We start from the raw sequence: 24,459 nt of genomic DNA on the forward strand, positions 1-24,459 counted from the left end.
ACCAGAAACTATCACAACAGTGTGAATCAACTGTATACTCCAATTAAAAAATCCCCCCAAACAGTAAGTCATTTAAGTTTTAATCTCATTGTCTTAAGTGCCCAGGCCATAACTGAAAGACAAGGCTGGTAATGCAGTGAGACCTGAGATCACTAAATGGTTATGTTTTGCAGACCCACAGATTTAGATAGTTAAGGTGAAACAGGGTGAAGCGACAAGATGACAACTCTCATTTGAGCAGGGTGTTTTGACTTCAAGGCCGTTGGTAATAATTCTGAGACTCTCTTGACATTTCATTATTCCTCGTATTTGTTTTTTTAACTTCAGCACTATGAAAATTCCACACTGATTTACAACTGTTTTTAGGTTAAGACGGGGCCTGGAACTTGGATGTACATGACATAGTTTAAGCTAATGCCACCTCCACCCTCTTTTGCAGGGCGCCCTCTCTTCCCTTCTCGCAGCGTTTCAACTCCCGGGCTTGGCTGAGGGTAGACGACGGGGTGACTACCCTGCCCCAAAAGCCATTAAGGGCGTATTCCTGAATCTTCAGATTCTCGCTCTCGCCATGACCTTTCAACAAGCAAGCGGTACGGCGCCTGCGGTGATCCGGAGCCGGCAGTGCGCGCTGGATGCAAGCAACAGGCACGACAGACGTGCCATTACTGTGATTCTCCAGCGACAGCCGTAGGCGACACAGGAATCTTTCTTTAACCCTTCTTCACACACAGTCCCACCCTCACCGGAAGTGAAGCTGTCTCTCTTCGTTACGTCACTTCCGGCCCGGAGCCAGCCGCTTGGCGGAAACGAGCACGTCCGTGCGCGGTAACTTTGTTCCCGCCTCCTTTGCCCCTGACACCACTCACCTTCGGCTTTCTCGGAGCGCGACGTACGTGCGCGCTCCCGGCCTTGCGTCGGGGCCGAGGGGAAAGGCCGAAAGAGCGAGGCTGGAAGGAGGGGTTGCGGAGGTTAGGGCCCAACCAGCAAGTCCCGTCGTCCTTCCTCCTCCTGACGAAGAGCGGAGAGGGAAGGGGAGGAGCGAGCCAGGCCGGCCGCGCACTCCTGGAGCCTCCTCGTGGAGGGGGGCAGCGGAGGAAAAGGGCAGCACCGCCACCTCTGCTCGCGGCGGCGGAGGAAGAAGAAAGTCAGGGCCCCTACCCACCGCCACAGACTCAGAAACGCCCCCCCGCCCCCATCTCCCCGGAAACAGCCCCCCGCCCAGCCCCGCACACTCGCTGCCCCAACCGTGAGCCGCAGCCGGGTCGCCCCCGCCTCGCCCCGCCCCGCCGCCCGTCCCTGCGGGCAGCAGAGTGCGCGAGGCCTTAGGCCGGGAGTTGTTGTCAGGCCCAGGCCACTTCCGAGGCGCCCGCCGTGTGTCGCCGCCACTACAGGAGGACGACGTCGACGCTGAGGAGGAGGAGGAGGCGGCGGAGGCGTGTTGTTGTCTCGCCCACTCCCCTCCCCTGAACTCGCACCCAACGTCAGGGCGCGATGAAGTGAAGCGGCGACGAAGGTGGTACTTCCGCGTTGCGCTGCCGGAGCCGAGAGCGCAGCCGAGGCCGCTCCCCCACCCCTGGGGGGCACTTGGAGGACTCCGGACTCCCCCGCAGGTCAGCGCCCGGCGCATCTGGTGTTTTTGCGGCTGAAGCTAGGACGACGAGAGCGATCGGGGGCTCCACCGCCGGGATTCCTGCTGCCCTCGGGCCCGGAGGCCGCTACGTACCCCACTGTGACCTGGAACCCAGGGACCCAAGTCCCGATCCGGATTATCGTGGCGCTTCTGCCGGACGGCCCTGGTGCTCGGTGTCCCTCCGCCGCTGCTGCCGCCGTTCCCGTTTCCGGCGGGGGAGATGGCCAGGATCTGACCCGGGAGGAGGCCGCACCCGCGCCGCGCTCTGCGGCGGGCTCTAGGCGATGCCGAGCAGCTCGGACACGGCGCTGGGGGGAGGCGGGGGCTTGAGCTGGGCGGAGAAGAAGTTGGAGGAACGCCGCAAACGGAGGCGATTCCTGTCCCCTCAGCAGCCGCCGCTGCTGTTGCCGCTCCTGCAGCCGCAGCTCCTGCAACCGCCGCCGCCCCCGCCGCCTCTGCTCTTCCTGGCTGCTCCCGGCACGGCCGCCGCCGCAGCCGCCGCCGCCGCGGCCTCCTCCTCTTGCTTCAGCCCGGGCCCCCCTCTGGAGGTCAAGCGGCTGGCGAGAGGCAAGAGGCGCGCAGGAGGGCGGCAGAAGCGGCGCCGCGGGCCCCGCGCCGGGCAGGAGGCGGAGAAGCGTCGGGTCTTCTCGCTGCCCCAGCCGCAGCAGGACGGCGGTGGCGGTGCTAGTAGCGGCGGGGGTGTGACCCCGCTGGTGGAGTACGAAGATGTAAGCTCCCAGTCCGAGCAGGGGCTGCTGCTGGGGGGGGCCAGCGCGGCAACGGCGGCGACGGCTGCCGGGGGAACGGGGGGCAGCGGCGGGAGTCCGGCCTCCTCCTCCGGCACCCAGCGTCGCGGGGAGGGGTCGGAGCGCAGGCCCCGCCGGGACCGCCGCAGCAGCAGCGGCCGCAGCAAGGATCGCCACCGCGAGCACCGGCGGCGGGACGGGCAGCGCGGCGGCGGCGAGGCCTCCAAGTCCCGCAGCCGCCACGGCCACGGCGGCGAGGAGCGGGCCGAGGCCGGCAAGAGCGGTAGCAGCAGCAGCAGCGGCGGCCGGCGGAAAAGCGCCTCGGCCACGTCCAGCAGCAGCAGCAGCCGCAAGGACCGAGACCCGAAAGCCCATCGGAGCCGGACTAAATCGTCCAAAGAACCGCCTTCTGCCTATAAGGAGCCGCCCAAGGCCTACCGGGAGGACAAGACCGAGCCCAAGGCCTACAGGCGGCGGCAGCGGTCCCTGAGCCCGCTGGGAGGCCGGGACGACAGCCCGGTGTCTCACCGGGCCTCGCAGGGCCTGCGGAACCGCAAGTCTCCCAGTCCGGCGGGAGGTGGCAGCAGCCCCTACTCGCGGCGGCTGGCCCGCTCCCCGAGCCCCTACAGCCGCCGCCGCTCCCCCAGCTACAGCCGTCACAGCTCCTACGAGCGCGGCGGCGACGTGTCCCCCAGCCCCTACAGCAGCAGCAGCTGGCGCCGCTCCCGGAGCCCCTACAGCCCGGTGATCAGGTGAGTTCGGCGTCTTGAGCGTCCGTCATGGGCTGGGCAGGCCAGAGCCCGGAGACTGGGCTGGAGGTGATGAGACTCCGCAAAATTCGGGTCCGCGGGCGGGGCGAAAAACCCCATCTCGATCGGGGCTTCCGGTGGGGAGGGGCGCTTTCGCGCGCCCGGGACCCCTGGTGGGGGGTTTGGAGGGGACAAAGCGACAGGTCCAGCAGACTTTCTCCTCGCTCTGGAAAGGAAGGGTTCTGGGGAGGAGTTCAAAGTTTTAAACTTGTTGCATTAATATATTAACAAATTTCTCTAAACTGCTCTTAGCTTTTACAGCCCAGTTGCTTTGGGTAAACCGAGAGGTGGTTGGATTTGTCACAGTTTGAAAGCTCTCAGAAGATGTTTCATTGCTGGAGACGTAGGACTGGGTTGCGGCTTAGGGAGTAAATATTGTAAAGGAGAGTCGGCACCAGGTGCTGATGTCAAAGTTAGGTGTGGGTTGCATATGTTGCATATGAGGAGTACAGCGATGGGAGAAGCAGCCTTTCTGTAAAGTTCGTTGTTTCAGTATGTGAAACAGCTGAAGTGAAAGCTCATGGTTATAAATTCTGAAGATACTAATGTTACGTTCTTGTGTGGGATAGTTTTTTCACCTGACCTTCCGTCCTGGTGTTAGAAAGAAAAAAATGGCGAGATTGTGGTTTCATTGTTTTGTGTGACACTCAGGTGCTGATAACGTCATTTAAATACAGTCTAGATGCTGTGATCCAGTATAGTGACCGAGTGAATGACTTAGTACTGATCGTTTCTTACACTATTACACTATCTGTTATTTAAATTATTTACATTAAAGTTAACTGGACCTTTAAGTGTCAGGATTTTTGTTCAAGTATCTTTGGAAAGTATAATTTGATCTAGTGAAATTGGAGTAATTCTTTTATGCAGCTGTTATGCCTTACCTGTTATATAATACTATTCTCCAAAAACAGCGTGTGCCTTGATATAAATTTATATCTTAAGCAAAATAAATTGAAAGTAACTTTTGAGGATATTTCATGTTCTTAAATTCCCTTAGGTGTGTAGGAATTCTAGGCTTTATAGTTTAGGGTATTGGAAAATGTTTGTCGTTCTCGTTTTTTTTTTTTTAATCTGTTGGTCTTTTCAGTAATGCCAAGCAGCTGCTGAGCGTGGTTATGTTGAATACAATGTGTGTACCTGTAAAAGTAGATCTTCTTGAAGCGTCAGCCTAGTGTTTGTAAAGATGTGATTCCAGTAGAGATGCGTTTGCCTTTAAACCAAAACAGCTGTATAAATCTCTTCCTTCTTGTAGGGTTGCAGCGCTCTTATAGTGCTAGTTGATGTGTTAAGCAGAGAATATCAAGATTGAACACTCAATTTCACCATATCTAGCTTCTGTATCTTGTAAGAGTTTATATTTTACTTTAAATGAAATATGGTAGGTTTGCCAAATGTTTATATTTTTTGCAGGTAAATATTTTTTTGACTGATCAGGTCTAAGTTTCAGTGCTTTAGATAGATATTAAGTGTATGGTGCAGGTTTAAGAGTGAATTTTGTGTTTATCAGACTTTTTAGTTGCTAGGTACTTCAGTGAGGTCCTTTATTATCTAATAGTGCTGTGTATTTTCTATTTATTACAGAGCAGCTTTATGTGTTGTTAGGGGTGTTATTTTATATTTAGCAAGTATTTATTGAGCATGTATTATATGCCAGATAACTGTTTTAGGGACTGAAATATAGCAATGAAGAAAGCCAAGTTTCTTCCCCTTATGAGCCTGGCATTCTAGAGGATCATTCATACAGAATCTTTTCATAGTGTCTGTACTGATCACCCATGTTTGTAAACGGCTGGATTTGAAAGAAGCTTTAGAATACATTGGCAACATTCCTGACAGCTAGCCTTTTGACTGTGTGCATGTATACATCTAGAGGTGGGAAGATGATATATTACTTTTGCGATAGCCTATTCTGTTAGATTCGGAGCTTCTACTCCTGGTTTGCCCAGTTTCTTAGCAAGTCCCTGGGAGATTGCATTTCCTAAACTTTAACAGGGAAATACTTGTTTTTTTTGGATTATTTCAAGGATTAAATGAAAAATTTATGTTTTGTGTGTATTTAAAATTGGTAAATTTTGCTGTATTTAAATTACATCTGAATAAAACATTTTCAAGGGGAAAAAGATTGTTTATAAAGTATAGAAATATTATAGACTATTGCAGAAACATAACATTGTAGAATATTTATAGAATAGCTTGAATTGTTGGAATTTTTCATATTGAAACCAGAAATCTGCCTCCACAAAACTTCTGCTCACTGCTTTGAGTTTAGCTTTTTGGAATGGTTCAGAGCAAGCATGTATGCTGTCTCTTCAAAATATAGACAGTTGTGTCTTCTGAGTTTTTTTTCCTGGGTCAAAAACCTAATTTTTCATACAGTTTTTAGATTTCACATTGTATTATGCCTAGTTTGTCAAATGTCCTACTTGAAAATAGGATTCAGAATATATAGTTAAAACAGTTGATTGAAAAGCTTGATTTTTAAATATAGCAAATGTGTTATTACTGTTTTGGAACAACTAATTGATCTCTTGTCCATGTTAATGCAGAAAGTTTTAAGTAATTATGGTAGATGGCCCACATTGTTTAATGAATAGACTGTTGGATTGTGAGCTCCATGAAGGCAATTAGCCTGTCTTGCCTACCATTGTATTCCTAGTGCTCAGCGTAATATCTGGCACCAGTAGACTTATTACTTGTTGAATGGGGACAGGAAGGGATGATGGAGTTTACTGAGCATATGAAATACTGTGGGCCTGAATACTTAAAAGAGTTTAATAGCAACTGTGTATTTTGCTATAGGAAATAGCAGAGTGATATTTTGTAGCACTCTTGGAGCTTATATATTAATGAATTGTCAGTGTAGATATTTCAAGGAAATACATGCACCTTTAAAATGGTATTGAAACCATGGAATGAAAGTTTTTCTCTGTATTCCTAGAATAAATCCTCTATTCCATTGACTTCTACTTCCATTGACAACCTGCTCTTTGCCTCCATATGAATCTTTAGCCCCCTGCTGCTCATGCTTTTCATAAAGTCCTTTCTTTCTCTCCTTTATAACCAGGTTATGTATTTTCTTTGCTAGTTGACACTTGGGGTGTGAGAAGTCACATAATTCTGCTGATTGGCCTTACAATAAATGTGCAAGTGAACAGAAGAGAGGGGCTGTGTAGAATGAGAGAGTGGTACTGACATTTAGGTTTTACTGAGTGTGGGGCATTGACCGATACTTAACATACATTCACCTCCAAAACCCATGTTGTGGTTGGAACATTCTTGTTGATAGACTGGGAAATGGAACCTCTAAATAAAGTTAAGTGATTTGTTCCAAGGTCAGCTTGGATTCAAATGCTGAGCTGATCCTGAAGTATAAACTCTTGATAGATATTGTGCTATAGGGGTTCAGGGGAGCTGACCACCTCACTTGGTGATCTGTTTTGCTAAAATTTACCCTGTTTGGTTACTTGTGTGTTAATTTCTGTTTTCTGACCATCTCCGCAGCATTTTGAGGATTTAAAAAAAAGTTTCAAAAAAACCCAGATTCTTCTAAAGGTCCTTTCAGGTAATTTTGTCTTTTGAATTGTAGGTTTTATGACTAGGAGGCTAAAAACATTTCTTGGAGGCACTAGTAATACTTAGTTATTGACGGTTGTTTTGCAATGGCATGTCTTGGTCTGAAGTCACTCAAGTCAGACCAGTTGCAATCAGTACAATAAATTGCTATATGTAATTGATTCCTTTTCCAAACCTGTGGAAGTTCCCTTCCACCAAGAAGCAGCAGAAGCCTCGATTATGGAATAATGAGACCCTGAGGATCTAAAGATAGGCATAAATTTAAATGACTTTACTAGCATTCACTTGCATATGTTGTAGGGTACCTCTGTGGTGAAATTATTTAGTGTTTTGTCCTAAAAACTAGTGCTCAAAAATAAATGAAGACATTCCAGAATTTTTAAAACAGTATTACTCATAAAATACTGATTTGATATGTACTTACTAGAAATGTCGTGAGTATCCATAGATGAATTGAGTTCTTAGAATGCTTTTCAAAAGTGTTAAAAAGATAGGCTAGTTGAATGCAGAAACACTCAGAAGGGATGGAATTTTAGGTGAACTGTCTTAAATCTCTAAACCTGTAATCACTCCTTTCGTTCCCAAGATGGCCTTGTGTTTTGCAACTTCTCTGACCAGACCTTACCTGACGTTTATGTCGACTCATTCTGTATCACATTTTCAACACTGATATTATTGCCTTAGTTCAGGCCCTTGTTTGTGATCAGACTTCCTTCCTGTTATTCTTTTCTTCCCTGTTCATCCGTTCTTTTCTTCCCAGTTCATTCTTTATCCAGGAGAGTTTTCTGAAAATTTTGGTGAGGTTGTGTCACTTCCATTAATTTAAGTCCACAGTTTCTAGTGCATTGTCAGTTAAGGCCTTTTACTGTTTGGCCCTGTTCTCCCAGAGTTCTGCTTTTAGAGGCACTTCTATTTCTCTACATTTTTACTTTTGCCGTTCCTTTAGCTTGAAATCCCTTTCTTTCTCTTTTCTGCCTCCACCTTTGCAGCTCAAAATCCAGCTCAAATTCCACCATCCTGAGACCTTCCTCCATTCATCCAGAAAAAGTTAATTTCTTTTTTTTAATATCCTTATAGTACTTTGCTGTAGCTTTAATGTAGAGAAAGCTCTTAAAAATTTGTTTGTCTGACTACATTTCCCTACTAGATTGCAATCTCTTAGAAGACCAATTCCAAAATGTATTTATTAGTGGTTGAATTAATTTAAATATTTTTCTCCACAGATTAATGCAAATCAACTTTTGCACAGATGCCATTTGTATCTCTAAACTTAACCTACTGTTTTGGTTCACATATACTCCAGGATGGGGGAAGTAATTGTTTTGATTTTTAAGTGAAGAATTTAAGAACCTCCCTCTTTTAACTTCTACTTCATTGGAATGAGTCAAGGATACTAGGAGTCACTTTTAATGTGAATAGAATGAATTCAGAGACTTCCCTGGCAGTTCAGTGTATAGGACTCTGTGCTTGGGGCTAGTGTTCAGATCCCTGGTTGGAGAACTAAGATTTCACATGCCAGGATGTGTGTGGGCCCTCCCCTACCCCCCCCACAAAAGAATAAGTTCAGACTTAGTGTTTATATTTGCACTCTGTTGTGTGATCAAGATAATGATCTGTTTTTCTTGGTGAAAATTTTCTGAATAGACTTTATGTCAAACTTTCATTTCCTAAGTCTGAAAAATTAATAGCTATTTCTGAAAAACCTGTTGAAAATTAATGTTGGTTAATGTTTAAGGTCATTTACTTTTTTTTTTTTAACATATTCAGTATTTTTATTTAATTTTTTTTTAGCAGACAATTTACATACCTCCTCACCCCTTCCTTTAAGTTAGTGTTGACAGCGTTCCATAATAAACTACTTAAAGAGAAGCTTTGGTCAAGAATGGAATGAAATTGCAAAACAAAACAAAACAACCCCCCAAACAAAACCCAAATCACTGTTGCTTTAAAAAAAACCCAACACTTTCACCAATTATATTCAAACAAAACACACAACGAGGTGTGCGCCATGTGCATCTTCAGTGTTTCGTGGCGGTCTCCCCTCCCGGTGCGAATGGGAGCGCTGCCCGGGCGCAGCCGGTCCGCCCTCATGCTGGGTCTGGAGGCTCGCTCAGCTTCACATTATCCAAAGACCCTGGATGGAAGACTCTAAGGTCTTGAAATCCCAAATAGTCATGGCTCTGTCGATGCCGGTAGTGCAAAACTTGCGCCAATGTTGCTTGTCCACCTCGTAAATACACTTCAGTAATGCTGTTCTGGTGCAGCGTCTCCGGGGCCGTGTTGCGGTCCTCGGTCGTGGCCGGCTTGTCCATGTTGCCGAAGTGCTCCATGACCGACAGGTTGCGCTGGATGCTCTGTTTGGGGATGTCCAGCTTGGAGACGAAGGTCAAGCAGCCGCGGTCGTCGTAGTTAAAGAGCATGGGGCAGCAATCATGGCCAGCAGCCACGACGCTGTTCTCTGAGACAAACGACACACTCAGAAGGGGCAGGAACTCTGTCTTCAGAGTTGAGACCTGCACGCTTTTTGAGGCGTCGGCAACGGACACGGTGCTGTCGTGGCTGACCCAGGCCAGGCGGCTGCCGCTGGCTGAGAAGCTGACCCCGTGCACCCAGCCGCCGGTGCCGCTGCCCCCAAACTCGGACATCAGCAAACCTAAAGGCTTCTTGCTGCCTCAGGGCGTGCTGGCTGGCTTCTCATCCACTTCTTTAATGTAGGTAGAACACACTGCATTTGAAGTCACAGGATCCCGCGGCCAGCAAGACGTTGTTGGGATGCCAATCCAAGCTGAGGACCGTGGAGCGGATGGGCTTTTTAATGTGCTTGCTCACCCACCAGTCATTTTCAGATTCGAAGTAACAGACGGAGATGAGTCGTGCTCCGCTGCCCACGGCAAACTTGTTCTCTAGCGGGGACCACTTGACGAAAGTGGCCGCCCGGTTAATTCTCAGGATCACCAGGGTTGGCTTCCAGACACCATCCTTCTGACTCCAGACGTAGGCGTTGCGGTCAGCCCCGCAAGTGACGATGCGGTCACTCTTGGGAGCCCAGTCCATACCTGTGATGTGTCCATTGTGTTCCTTGAGTTTATGGGCTTTCACCCACTGGCCCCCGTTCTTCTTAAAGATGTGGACCTCGTGATTATTGGGGCTAAGGGCTATCTGGGTACGATTCCTGTTCCAGGCATGACAGGTGATTGGCTCCAGTAAAAACTGATGCAGGGACATTATTTAGTGTTTTCAAAGGATAGAAAGCTGGGATCTGGGCCATCCGGACCGGGCTCGGAGCGTTGAATTCACGGACTCTGGTCAATCCCCGCGAACAGGCTCCGGTGGGCTGGTCATTTACATTTTTTATTTTGTATGCTTTCTGAATATCACTTAAGTTTTTGCTGTTATTTTTGTTTTTGGTTGACTTTGTTTCATATGTAGATATTTGTAAACTTTTAACTGGATGTTGGAAGCAAAAGTATTTGCTAGAAAAATCAGTTCTTGTTTAGTTGCTCAGTCATGTCCGTCTCTTTGCTACCTTTGCTGGACTGCAGCACACCATGCTTACCTGTCCTTTACCAACTTCTGGAGCTTGCTCAAACTCATGTCCATTGAGTCTGTGGTGTCATCTAATCATCTCATCCTCAGTCCCCTTCTCCTGCCTTCAATCTTTCCTAGCAACAGGGTCTTTTCCACTGCATTGACTCTTCACATCAGGTGGTCAAAGTATTGGAGCTTTAGCATCAGTCCTTCCAATGAATATTCAGGATTGATTTCCTTTAGGATTGACTGGTTTGATCTCCTTGCAGTCTGAAGGACTCTCAAGAGTCTTCTCTAGCCTCACAGTTCAAAGGCATCATTTCTTTGGCATTCAGTCTTTTTTATTGTCCATCTCTCACATCTGTACATGACTACTGGAAAAACCATCGCTTTGACTAGATGGACCTTTGTTGGCAAAGTAATGTCTCTGCTTTTTAATATGCTGTCTAGGTGTGTCACTGTTTTTCTTTCAAGGACCAAGTGCCTTAATTTCATGGCTGCAGTCACTGTCCACAGTGATTTTGGAGCCCAAGAAAATAAAGTCTGTCACTGTTTCCATTGTTTCCCCATCTATTTGCCACGAAGTGATGGGACCAGATGCCATGATCTTCATTGTTTGAATGTTGAGTTTTAAGCAGCTTCCTCTTTCACCTTCATCAAGAAGCTCTTTAACTCCTCTTCTGGAAAAGGTCACTTTTCATTCCAGTCTGAAAGAAGGCAGTGCCAAAGAATGTTCAAACTCCTGCACAGTTGCACTCATGTCACACGCTAGCAAAATATTGCTCAAAATCCTTCAAGGTAGGCTGCAATAGTATAGGAATCCGAGAACTTCCAGATGTAGAAGCTGGATTTAGAAAAGGCAGAGGAACCAGAAATCAGATTGCCAACATCTGTTGGATCATAGAAAAAGCTAGAAAAATCAGAGGTATTGTTCACAGTGATTTTTGTTCCATGAATTTCTACACATGCAAATTATGGAATCTAGTGTTCTTAATGTATTTGGAAAATAAATGTAGGTTAGAGGATCAAAGTCTAGGCTAAAAATTGGAATTTACATAAATGGAAATGAAAAAGGTAGTGAGAGGAACTGAAAACTGAAAGTAGTTAATGGGCTGCATGCCTCCCCTTTTCTGTTTCTGCATTTTCATTGCATAGGGAAACTTTCACTGAGGCATTTTATTGACACTTCAAACTTTGTCCACCGTTTAATTAATTATTTCACTTTTCTTGGAGTCATTTCTTTTTCTGATATTGCTCTTTATTATTTTTTATATATCCGCAAAGAATAATAGAGGCTTATGTAGACATTTTGGTAGTACAGAGAAGTATAAGTGTTTAAAAGTCCCTTTGAATCCACCTACCTGAGATCACTCTATGACATTTTGATGAACATTTTGCTAGACTTCTGTGCATATATTTGTAAGGACATAAAATTTTACATAACATACTATAAATCTATTTTGTATCCTGTACTCCATATGTATTTTTATATTGACTTCTAGTATTCTGTTATATGGATATATCGTAACTTGTTTGTCCAAGTCCATTTTGCTAGATTCTTAGTTTTTTGTTTTTTTCCCTATGATCGTGGATGCATCACAGAATTTTTGTGTACATTTGTTCATAATTTCTCCTAGATTGGATTTCCTAGGGATAAAATTACTGGGGTCAATTTATAGGCTTATAAGCTTGATACACTATCATATTGACCTTTAGAAGACTTTTATCAATTTATATTTCCCAATGATGTGAGAGTGCCTGTTTCTTTTGTATACCATCACTTGGAATTGTCAGATGTCCCACTATTTTTTTTTTTTTCATTTGTGTTTCTTTAATGTCTAGTAAAGATGCCTTTATTTTCATTCATGTATTGAATGTTCTAATTTCTTGATTCATTTTCCTGATTTTTCTAATTTATAAGAGCTCTCTGTATTAGATTCTAAGTGTTTTTTGTGGTACTAATATTTTTGTGAGTCTTTTAACCTTCTTTATATAGCTTTTAGTTTTAAAGTTTCTGATTTGTGTGTGCATACATGTTTTAAGTGGCATTAGTTTCTCTCAAACATCCTGGGGGAAGACCTTAGTAGTACTTAACTCCTCTCTCTACCGAGCTCTGATGAATCACTGGTTCTCATTGGCTCTTCTGTGATGGTCTGTGTGTGGTGTGCTCAGTCACCTCAGGTGTGTCTGCCTCTTTGACCCTATGGGCTGTCACCTGCCAGTCTCCTCTGTCCATGGGATTCTCTAGGCAACAACACTGGAGTGGGTTGCTGTGTCCTTCTCCAGGAGATCTTACCGACTTGGGGATTGAACCTGCACCTGCCTGGTCTCCTGCATTGCAGATGAATTCTTTACCCGCTGAGCTACCTGGGAAGCCACCTGAGAAGTAATGATCTTTAGTATGCTCTTACTTAGTTTGAAACTCTTTAGCTCATGTCCCTATTGTTGATTCTGCTTGCTTTTGGGCTTTACATTTTTGAGTCCCTCCTGTTTTCTGCATTCAAATTAATGTTAAAATACCACTTTGAATCTGTCATTTATCTATAAAACATGTTTACAGAGTCAAATTCTTTTTTTTTCCTTTTTAAAAAAATTTTTATTTTATTTTTATTTTTTTTATTTTTATTTTTTTATTTTAAAATCTTTAATTCTTACATGCGTTCCCAAACATGAACCCCTCTCCCACCTCCCTCCCCATAATATCTCTCTGGGTCATGAATTGGGTATAATTGGGTATTTAAGATTCTCCATTGTAGACAGATCCAAAATAGCCTTATTTTTCACTGTATATACTGATGAAAATACAAATTGCACTCCTTACTATTTTAAAAATATGAAGTTGTAAGCTCCTATACCTTGCTTTATGTTGTACCTTTCCTTGGCCAGTCCTGCTTGTCCATTCTTTCAACCATAGTTTGGGTGTCATCTTCTCTATGAAGCCTTCATTAATCTCATCCCAAAATGCTTTGTCTTAATGCTTTTTTCTCTGAGATCACTTTTATGTATACTTACTACAACCAGGCTTACATTAAATAAAATTCTCCCACCTAACCCCAGGTATATTGGACATGTTTTATTTATTCATTTTTTAAAATTCAGTTTTATTGAAGTATAACTTTACATATAGTATAATTCACCAGTTTTAAGTGTATAGTTAAATGGGTTTTGGCATATATATATATATACACACACACACACACACACACACACACACCTGTGTAATAGTCATCACAATCATGATAGCTGGAACATTCCTGTTGCATCAGAAAGTTCCCTATGCCTCTTTGCGATCCATCCTCTGCTTCTGCCTGTGGTCCTTGGCAACCACTAATTTACTTTCTGTCACATTAGTTTTACCTTTCTTGATGTCATATGAATGGAATTATATGGTATGTAATTTTTGATGTCTGTCTTTTACTTAGCACGCTTTTGAGATTCACTGATGATGTTGTATGTTCTAGTGGTCTGTTCCTTTTTGTTGCTGAGTAATATTCCACATACGAATATACCATAGTTTGCTTATCCTGCTACCCAGTTGATAAACTATTGAATTGTTTCCAGTTTGGGGCTGTTGTGAACAAAGCTGCTGTGAACATTTGAATATACTTTTTTTTTTTTTTTGGTGAGCAAATTAAGGATGGGATTGTTGTGTTGTATGGTTAAGTGAATGTTTGACTTGATAAGAAAATGCCAGCCTGTTTTCCAAAATGGGTGTACTATTTTGCATTCTAGTTGGCCATGTTTGAGCATTCCAGGTACTTTGCATTCTTACCGAGACTTCAGCTTTTGTCTTTGATTTTAGCTGTTCTAGTTGATACATAGTGGTATATCATTGTGGTTTTATTTACAGCTTCCATAATGACTAGTAATGTTGAGCTTCTTTCTAGTTGCTCTTCGTGTCTTCCGTGAAGTGTCTTAAAATGTTTTGTCCATATTCTTTGTGAATTGAATTGCTTGTCTTACTGAGTTGTGTGAGTTCTGTACATATCCTGGGTACAAACTCTTTATCAGATAACGTTTCTTATAAAGATGAGCCAGTCTGTGGCTCACCTTTTCTTAACAGTAATTTCAAAGAGCAGAAATTTTTAATTTTTATGGAATCCCACTTGGCAGTTTTTTTCTTTTATGATTTCTGTTCTTTGTCTTCCCATCTTGTCCTCAAACTGCCTAACTCATGTTCACAGGTTTTCTCCTCGAGTTTTTTTTAATTGAAATATAGTTGATTGATGGTGTTGTGTTAGTTTCTGGTGTATAGCAGAGTGATTCGGTTATTTATATATATATTCTTGCTCAGTCATATCCGACTCTTTGCGACCCCATGGACTGCAGCCTACCAGGCTCCTCTGTCCATGGGATTTTCCATGCAAGAGTACTGGAGTGGGGTGCCGTTTCCTTCTCCATGTATATATATCCTTTTTCATTATAGATTATTATGAGATACTGAATATATGTATCCTTGGCTTTGTAATATATTTTTAATTTGTCACAGTCTACTTTCATGTATAATATAACATTATAGGAGCATATCTCCATTTTCTTGTCTTTTGTGCTGTTCTTGTCATGTTTTATTTCTACACGTGTATAACTTAACATATGTTATAAGTAGACAGGAAATGTAAAATGAGAAAAGTTACTTACCTACTTTATATATACCTTTTCTTTTTAAAAAATTTCTCACTGATTTTATTTCTGGCTGTGCTATGTCTCCATTGCTGTGTAGGTCTCTCTCTAGTTGAGATGAGCAGGGGCTTCTCTCTAGTTGTGGTGTGCCGGCTTCTCATTGCAGTGGCCTCTCTTATTGAGGCTCCCAGGCTCCAGAGCATAGGCTCAGTAGTTGTAGCACATGGGCTTATTAGCTGCTCTGGGGCATGTGGGATCCTCCCACATTAGAAAGTGGACCTGTGTTCAGTGCATTCTCATGCCTTGGCAGGCAGATTCTTTACCACTGAGCCACCAGAGAAACCCTTATATGTATACCTTTTCAAACATTTCTCTTTCCTTTGTATAGACCCAGATTTTAATATGATATTTTTCTGTAGCCAGAGGGATGGTTTTGAACATTTCTTTTAATGTAGGTCTGCTGTTTTATCTGTTTGAAAAAGTCTCCATTGCAAAAGATGTTTTTGCTAGGTATAGAATTATGTAAATACTCCACCCGCCCCCCCACCCCCCCGTACCTATTTCATTTCTAGCTCACATAGTTTGATGAGAATTTTCATAATTGTTTTTACTTCAGCCACTGGATTTTAAGTTCCATGAAGTTCTTTTTTAATCTTACTGTCTCTTAAGCATTTGTCACCTGTGTGTATCTATAGGTGATAAATACTTGACAAATAATTTTAGATTGATTTGAATTACAAAATATCCAGCATTTCAGAATTGAATAAAATTTCCTAGGATTGCATTGAATCCAGAGATTAATTTGGGAGTATTCCTGTCTTTATCCATTGCTTGTATTGTTGGTGTTCAGTTGCTCAGTTGTGTCTGACTTTGAGACCCCCATGGGCTGCAACATGCCAGACTTTGCTGTCCGTCACCTTCTCACGGAGTTTGCTGAAACTCGTCACCAAATTGGAGTTGATGATGCCATCCAACCATCTCATCCTCATTGAGACCTGATGCTGGGGAAGACTGAGGGCAGGAGGAGAAGGGGTTGATAAGAGGATGAAATTGCTTGTATATAAAACTGTTAATACATTTTGCTATTAACAGGGTCTAATATTGACCTTGAAATAAATGCATGATGACTAGAGCTAGACTAATCAAAATTATGTGCCTTTGTGCAAGTCAAGTATCAAGCCTGTCGTATGCTGTTCTCCTGTCTTTCTTTTTTCTTTCTTCAAAAATACATTTGAATACATCATTCAGTGAAACATGAAGACAGGGTTATGCTCAGTGGATTAGAACTTGTTTGCCTGAGCAAATCAGCAAAAGTCAGCCATGTGTTTTCTACCTTTTTTTTTTTTTAACTTTTAGTGTTGTGTTAGGAACATAGGGAAAGAAGATATACTTTTAAAATATGAAGCATTTCAGTGTTACTTATTTTTTCTAGTTTTTCTAGTTTTAAAGTAATTGCACAATTTACGCTGGTTTTAAATGTTGCAGTCAGTGGTCTTTAGTATATTCACAAAATGAATAATTCCTGCATCATAAAAACTGGAACAACCTGAGTACTCTGAATAGGGGAGCAGTTAAATAATTTATGGCACAGATATGTGACTTGCAAATATTTTCTCCCTATGTATCACTTTGCTGATGTCTATTTGTATCACTTTGCTGATGTCTGTTAAACACAAAAAGTTTTAAATTTTGATGAAGTCTAGTTAATTTTTCCTTTTGTTGCTTGTGCTTTGGTGTCATCTAAGAAGGCATTTCCTAATTGAAAGTCACAAAATTTTCTCCTATATTTTCTTCAAAGGGTTTTTATACTTTCAGTTCTTATATGTTGGTCTTTGATCTAGTTTAAGTTACTTTTCTGGAATCTCAGTTCCATTCCATTGATTTACATGTCCATCCTTGTGCCAGTACAACACACTCTGGATTATCCTGCTACTGCTACTAAGTCGCTTCAGTCGTGTCTGACTCTGTGCGACCCCATGGACTGCACCCTACCGGGCTCCTCCATCCATGGTATTTTCCAGGCAAGAGTACTGGAGTGGGTTGCCATTGCCTTCTCTGGATTATCCTAACTTTGCAGTAATTTTTGAAATCAGAAAGTATGATTGTGTTTTTTGGGGAGTAGGGGAGGGTGGTGGAGAGATCCTTTGCATTTCCACATGGGTTTTAGGATCGATCAGCTTGTCAATTTGAATAAAAAAGAAAGTTAAGGGTTTTTATAGGAATTGCATTGAATTTGAAGATTAGTTTGGGAATATTACCAATATTCTTAATAATGTTGAGTCAGCTAATAATGTTAAGTCATCTAATACCTGAACATGGAATGTCCTTCCATTTATTTAGATTTTCCTTAATTTCAATGGTGTTTTAAGTTTTTAGGTACAATCCTTGCACCTTTTTTTGCCAAATTTATTCCTAGATTTTTCTTTTAAGGCTATTGTAATGGGAATTGATTTTGTAAGTTAATTTTTTCTGTAAATTTAAAAAACTTTTATTGAAGTATAGTTGATTTGCAATGCCATGTTAATTTTTGCTGTACAGCAGAGTGACTTGGATTTATATGTATACATGCTTTTTCATATTTTCATTATGATTTATCATAGAGTGTTGAGTATAGTTCCCTTTGCTATACATTAGGACCTTATTTTTAAAGTAGATTTTGCTTGTCCATTGCTGCTGAGTAAAACTAACGTAGATTTTTTTTCCAGGGGGGCTACTCTCCATGGATTGAGGGATCTTGGTTCCTCAACCAGGGATTGAATTTTGGGCCTTGGCAGTGAAAGTGCTGACTCCTAACCACTGGACTGCCAGGGAATTCCTTAACAGTAGATCTTTCTGTATTGATAATGTATCGTACATCTTGCTGACTTGTTTGTTTGTTCTAATAATTTTTTAGTGATTTCCTTAGGGTATTTTATGGAGAAGGATATGGCAACCCACTCCAGTGTTCTTGCCTTGAGAATCCCAGGGACAGGGGAGGCTGGTGGGCTTCTGTCTGTGGGGTCGCACAGAGTCGGACACGACTGAAGTGACTTAGCAGTAGCCGTAGGGTATTTTATATACAAAGTGTGTTATCCTATCTGAAGATACTCCAGTACTCTTGCCTGGAAAATCCCATGGACGGAGGAGTGTGATAGGCTATAGTCTATGGGGTCACAAAGAATTGGACACAGCTGAGCTTCTTCACTTTCACTTTACTTCTTTTTTACCCCTACTCTAGTTCTTTTTCTTGCTTAATTGTAGTGGTTAGAATTTCAAGTGCAGTGTTTATTAGAAGAGGTGAAATTGGACTTCCTTACTTTGTTCCTGATCATTTAGGGAAAGTATGCAGTCTTTCTCCACAGAATGATTTTAGCACTAAATTTTTCATTAATGTCTGTTTTATCTTTTGATTAAAGTTGTTTCTCTCAGAGTCTCATTTTTGGTGTGAAAAAATTCCAAAGGCTTTGGGTGTCCCATATACCAAGCCTGTATAATTATCACTATTGTCCTATGGGCTAGAAGAAGAGGAAAATCTCCTACTTTGTCTGTAATGATTGGTCATATCAGTTTCTTCATATATAGTGCCCCAAAATCATTTGAAAAATGTTTGTTATGGACGATATATGCCTTGATTATTATCAACATTTCCTTTAGTTACTGTTACTTGAAACTGGAAGTGGAAGTTGCTGTCATTCCCAACTCTTTGCGACTCTGTGGACTGTACAGTTCATGGAATTCTCCAGGCAGGATACTAGAGTGGGTAGCCATTCCCTTCTCCAGGGGATCTTCCCAACCCAGAGATTGGACCCAGGTTTCCACCATTGCAGGTGGATGCTTTACCAGCTGAGCCACCACGGAAGCCCTAGTGTTACTTCAGTTCAGTTCAGTCTCTCAGTCGTGTCCAACTCTTTGTGACCCCATGAATCGCAGCACGCCAGGCCTCCCTGTCCATCACCAACTCCCGGAGTTTACCCAGACTCATGTCCATTGAGTCGGTGATGCCATCCAGCCATCTCATCCTCTGTCGTCCCCTTCTCCTCCTGCCCCCAATCCCTCCCAGCATCAGGGTCTTTTCCAATGAGTCAACTCTTCGCATGAGGTGGCCAAAGTACTAGAGTTTCAGCTTCAGCATCAGTCCTTCCAGTGAACACCCAGGACTGATCTCCTTTAAGATGGACTGGTTGGATCTCCTTGCAGTCCAAGGGACTCTCAAGAGTCTTCTCCAACACCACAGTTCAAAAGCATCAATTCTTCAGCACTCAGCTTTCTTCACAGTCCAACTCTCCTACCTATACATGAGCACTGAAAAAATCATAGCCTTGACTGGACCTTTGTTGACAAAGTAATGTCTCTGCTTTTGAATATGCTATCTAGATTGGTCATAACTTTCCTTCCAAGGAGTAAGTGTATTTTAATTTCATGGCTGCAGTCACCATCTGCAGTGATTTTGGAGGCCCCCAAAATAAAGTCTAACACTGTTTCCACTGTTTCCCATATATTTGCCATGAAGTGATGGGACCAGATGCCGTGATCTTCATTTTCTGAATGTTGAGCTTTAAGCCAACTTTTTCATTCTCCTCTTTCACTTTCATCAAGAGGCTTTTGAGTTCCTCTTCACTTTCTGCCATAAGGGTGGTGTCATCTGCATATCTGAGGTTATTGATATTCCTCCCGGCAATCTTGATTCCAGCTTGTGCTTCCTCCAGCCCAGCTTTTCTCATGATGTACTCTGCATATAAGTTAAATAGCAGGATAACAATATACAGCCTTGACATACCCCTTTTCCTATTTGGAGCCAGTCTGTTGTTCCATGTCCAGTTCTAACTGTTGCTTAAGCACACATAATTTTCTGAATTTCAGTCTGTAAAGTTAAGTAGTTGGTGTACTGGAGTAAATAGTACAACTTCTTTTGTTTTTATTGAGGAAAGTGACAATGTAAAAAACAATGTAAAATACCACATATTTTGGTTTGTAGTAATTTCTGGTAGTGTTCATCTTTAAACTTTTCTGTTGGTGTTTATCCTTAAATCTTTCTGTAATTTTCAGTTTTCTACAGTGAAGTGGTGTGACTTTTTTTAACCTACACTTTTTTCGGTATTTGCATATGTAATACTTGAAAACAGCATGGAGGCATAGCAAGATGTGAAAGCTACCCTTTATGTCCTTTTCATTTCCATTTCCTTCCAAATATATAACAATGTAAATAGATTGGTGTACATCCTTTTTTTGCATACAGGCTTACATATAAACATATGTATTCATAAACATTAAAGATTTTTTTATGCCATAAATGTTCTTTACTGTTTTTTAAACAGTATTATGTGAAGATGTTTGCAAAACTACATAGAATTCCATAAGGAAATTTATCAGCTTTATATAACCATCACCTGTTGGGCACTAAGCCATTTTTTTCATTATTTTTGATTTACAAATAGTCCTTCAAAGTATATGCTAGGGATAACTTTTGACACATTTGGAAATGTTTTTGTAGCATATGTTCTTAAAGTGGAGTTACAGTTCCAAAGCATTTGATAGATACTACCAAATTGCTTTTTTTAAAAAGTCTTAGTAAGCAGTTTTGTATTTTCTCTGATAATTTATGAGTGACTGTTTCTTTGTATTCTGGTGACTACTTGATATTTTCAGGATTTCTGTTTTTGCCATCCTGATGGATGTAAATTTATTATCAATGTTTTATTTTGCCTTTTTCTGGTTACCAGAGAGGAGAGAGCATTTAAAAATTTTAAGTGACCATTTGTATTTTTTCTGTGACTGAATTAATTAAGAAGACCCTCTAGTTATTAAAAAGAGGAGCAAACACAGTTTTTACATTAAAAAAAGTAGTTTTGTTCACTAAATCCTCATGAGGTAATTAATGCAAAATGTTTGGTTGTTAATAAAGAATAAATTAATCTCAGCGTTTACCTGAATAAGCTAATTAACTAAATGTGATTCTGTCTCCTAAATCTTCTTAAAGTAGAATTTTATCAGTAGACCTATGCCCATTAGTTGACTAGCTGGATATCTGTTACCCAAAGCATTCTTTAGTATTAATATTTGCAGACAGAGAAGTAGATGACTTGTTCTTAACTTTATTTATCAATTCAGTAAATGTCTTTTGATCTCTTACTATATGCCAGACATAGATTTAGGCATTGGGGCTGTAGTGGTAAACGAGACATTGGTTGAGGAGAGGGCTGTATATGTACAAACTTATCTTTCTGATGAGGGAAAGCCTCACTATGAAGTTGACAGTTAAATGGAGACCTAGGCAATGGCATCCCACTCCAGTACTCTTGCCTGGAACATCCCGTGGATGGAGGAGCCTGGTAGGCTGCAGTCCATGGGTTGCGAACAGTCAGACATGACTGAGCAACTTCACCTTTCACTTTCCTGCACTGGAGAAGGAAATGGCAACCCACTCCAGTGTTCTTGCCAGGAGAATCCCAGGGATGGAGGAGCCTGGTAGGCTGCCGTTTATGGGGTCGCACAGAGTCGGACACGACTGAAGTGACTTAGCAGCAGCAGCAGTTGACAAGAGTCAGTTATGTGATGATCTAAGCATCCAAGAAGATAAAAAATTATATTTTAAGGTATCAAGTCAAGAAGCATGGCCTTTTTTTCTTCATATTAAAAAAAATTAAGTACAGTTTATTTACCATTTTATTTTCACTTCCATTTCCTTCCAAATATATAACAATGTAAATAGATTAATTAATTTCAGGTGTGCAGTAAAATCAGTCATACATCTATATTACATATAACTATTTTTCAGATTCTTTTCCATTATAGCTTATTATAAGATATTGAAGATAGTTCCCTGTGATATGCACTAGGTCCTTACTGTTTATCTGTTTTAAATATAGTAGTGTGTATCTGTTAATCCTGAACTCCCAATTTATCCCCTCCTCTCCTTTTTTCCTTTGGTAATCATAAGTTTGTTTTTAGTGTCTGTGGGTCTGTGTTGTAAATAAGTTAATTTGTATCATTTCTTTTAGATTCCACATATAAGTGATATCACATGGTATTTGTCTTTCTCTTTCTGACTTACTAGTATGATCATCTCTAGGTCCATCCATGTTACTGCAGATGGCATTATTTCATTCTTTTTTATGGCTGAGTAATCTGTTGTAGATATCTTATCTTCTTTATCAGTTCATCTGTTGATGGACATTAGGTTGCAAAGTGTGACCTTTTGAAGACTTGGGAAAGAGGCTTGTGTGGCTGGACCCTTAAAGACATATAAGAAATAAATGGAGGAGAAAGATGTAGTATGGTGTGGTAGCAATAAATAATGCCTGCCTTTGAACTGGAAGACTTGCTCTTGAGTATTAACTCTACTCAGTTCTTCCATCTGCTTTCTCTATGCCTTGGTTAATATAAAGAGCAAGTCAAACGAAAAATGCCTATAGAGGTATTTTGTAAACTGTTTGGTTCAGTGTGGTGTGCTTGTTTATTTAATGAAAGGCCACTGTCTGTGTGTTTTGCTAAGGGCTATGGAGTGACACTGAAATGAATTACATTTGGTGTTTGCTCCTTAAAAGAGGATGTAGTCTAGTAGTAATATAATAATATCTGAAATACAATGTTGAGAATGATGGAGATTTTAAGGATGCAGATAAGGTGGTGTAGGGACTCAAAGAAGGGAGAGCTTTCTTTTTTCTTGGACTTGGCTTTATGAAGAACAAAGGACTCTTGAACTAGCCCTGGAAAGATGGGTATGGTTTCAATAGAAGATGGAGGGGAAGAGGATAATCTCAGTAGGTCAGCCTGTGGGAGTAAAGGCATGGAGCCTTAGGCAAATTCAGAAGGAAAGGTTAGGACCAGACAGATTATGTAACGTTTTAATACTAGGTTAAGGAAAGTGAATTCCATTCAACAGGAACGCTACCAGTAAATATTTATTGAGCATCTGCCTTTGCCAGGTCTGTGCTGGTTAGGGCTATGAAAATTCAGTGATCTCAGGTTAGTTGGAGAAGACAGATTAATTATTATAATTTTAATTAAATGTGAATAAAGTGTTGCAGGATCATAGTTCAAGGAGCTATGCCAGCTGCTTGGCATAATAAGGGAAGGCTTCATAGAGGTAGATATTAGTGCTAGGACATAAAGTATCCCTTTTCGTAGCAGATAAAATTGATAAAGAGAGGTATATGAAGAAACATTCTGGCACTTTATGTGTTCTGGGATGGCTGGATGAGGTTTTGTGTGCAGTGCAAGGCTGTGAAGAGTTTTGTCAGAGAGAAACTGAAAGATTCAGGTGGCAGCGTGAATAGTAAATTAGAAAAGGTAAAGATTTGAGGTGGGGAACTTCTATTACATTGGACCAAGTAAAAGATGATGTAGGACCTCTTCATGTGAAATAGTAGCTGAGGGAATAGAGAGCCTGGAAAACTGGAGACCTGCTTAAGATGTAGAATTGGCAGGACTTGAAAATCAGTTGGTTATAGGAGAAGGGAGGAAAGGATCAGGTGGAATATGGAATGACTTCCAGATTTCTGCTACTTCAGTGGATACCATTGCATGAGGATAGAGTATATTTAAGGGGAAAGTGGGTGGATTTGGAGAGGTCGGCTAATAGTTTCAGCTGTATTGTGTCAGAGGTGCATGTAAGATAATTGGGAGGGGCAAAGGATGACTTGGGGGTTGATCAACATTTAGATGATGATTTAAGCCTTACATAGTGAATAAGGAAAATCACGCTGTCTTGTCCGACTCTTTGCAACCCCATGGACTGTATAGTCCGTGGAATTCTCCAGGCCAGAATACTGGAGTGGGTAGCTATTCCCTTCTCCCGGGGATCTTCCCAATCCAGGGATCAAACCCAGGTCTCCCACATTGCAGGTGGATTCTTTACCAGCTGAGCCACAAAGGAAGCCATATATAAATATAAATTAAATAATCATGGGAGAATAGGTAAGTGAAGAGGAACCTTAAGGAGCATTGAGAGACAGCCATAGAAGTGAAAAAAACAATCAGGAAAAAAAAGGTATTAAAAGTGGTTAGAAGTTTTTTTTAAAGGGTGTAGTCAGCGTTGTCATCATAGATGTTGACATTTCTTTCTTTCTCCCTTTATTTTTCCTCCAGAAGTAGGTCATTGGTCACCTCAATAGTTTCAATGAGGATATATAAGTCAGATTATAGTGACTTGAGTATATGGGGGCAGATTAGAATTTGCCTATAATTTGAAGGAGAGATAAAGATACAATATCAAGGTACTATTGTTCGCTTATTTTTTCTTGTCTGTTTTTAAAGATCAAAGAGTCTTGAGTTTTTTATTTCCTGAGAGGAGATAGTAAATAGACAGCAAAGGGTTGAAGTCACAAGTAATAGCGTAGCCTTTGAGGAGCCTAGCATAGTACATCTCAAAATGTAATGGGAATTCTGTTGAAATGCAGATTCTGAATCGGAAGGTCTGGGTTGGAGTCTGAGACACAGCATTTCTGATAAGCTCCCTGGATCAGGATGCTGCTGCTTTTGTTTATGGGCCATACTCTTTGAAGTAAAAGTATCTACCCAAACTTGTAAGCAAGAATATCCATTAGTTTATTGCATATGAGTAAAATCAATT

General features: G+C 41.8%; 1 protein-coding gene and 1 pseudogene across 4 annotated transcripts in view; one reads left to right on the top strand and one right to left on the bottom strand.

The window, feature by feature from the left end:
* The window catches only part of CDK13 (cyclin dependent kinase 13), a 130,712-nt gene continuing 107,547 nt past the window's right edge, over positions 1,295 to 24,459 (top strand). For all 4 annotated transcript variants that reach the window (XM_018046992.1, XM_018046994.1, XM_018046993.1 and 1 more), the window contains exon 1: positions 1,295 to 3,128. In XM_018046992.1, coding sequence (XP_017902481.1) covers positions 1,915 to 3,128 — 1,214 coding nt within the window. In that variant the 5' untranslated portion in view covers positions 1,295 to 1,914. The remainder of the gene's footprint in view (positions 3,129 to 24,459) is intronic.
* On the bottom strand, positions 8,542 to 10,060 carry LOC102189649 (annotated as a pseudogene).

This window comes from Capra hircus, chromosome 4 (assembly GCF_001704415.2).
Source record: "Capra hircus breed San Clemente chromosome 4, ASM170441v1, whole genome shotgun sequence".
Lineage (NCBI taxonomy): Eukaryota > Metazoa > Chordata > Mammalia > Artiodactyla > Bovidae > Capra > Capra hircus.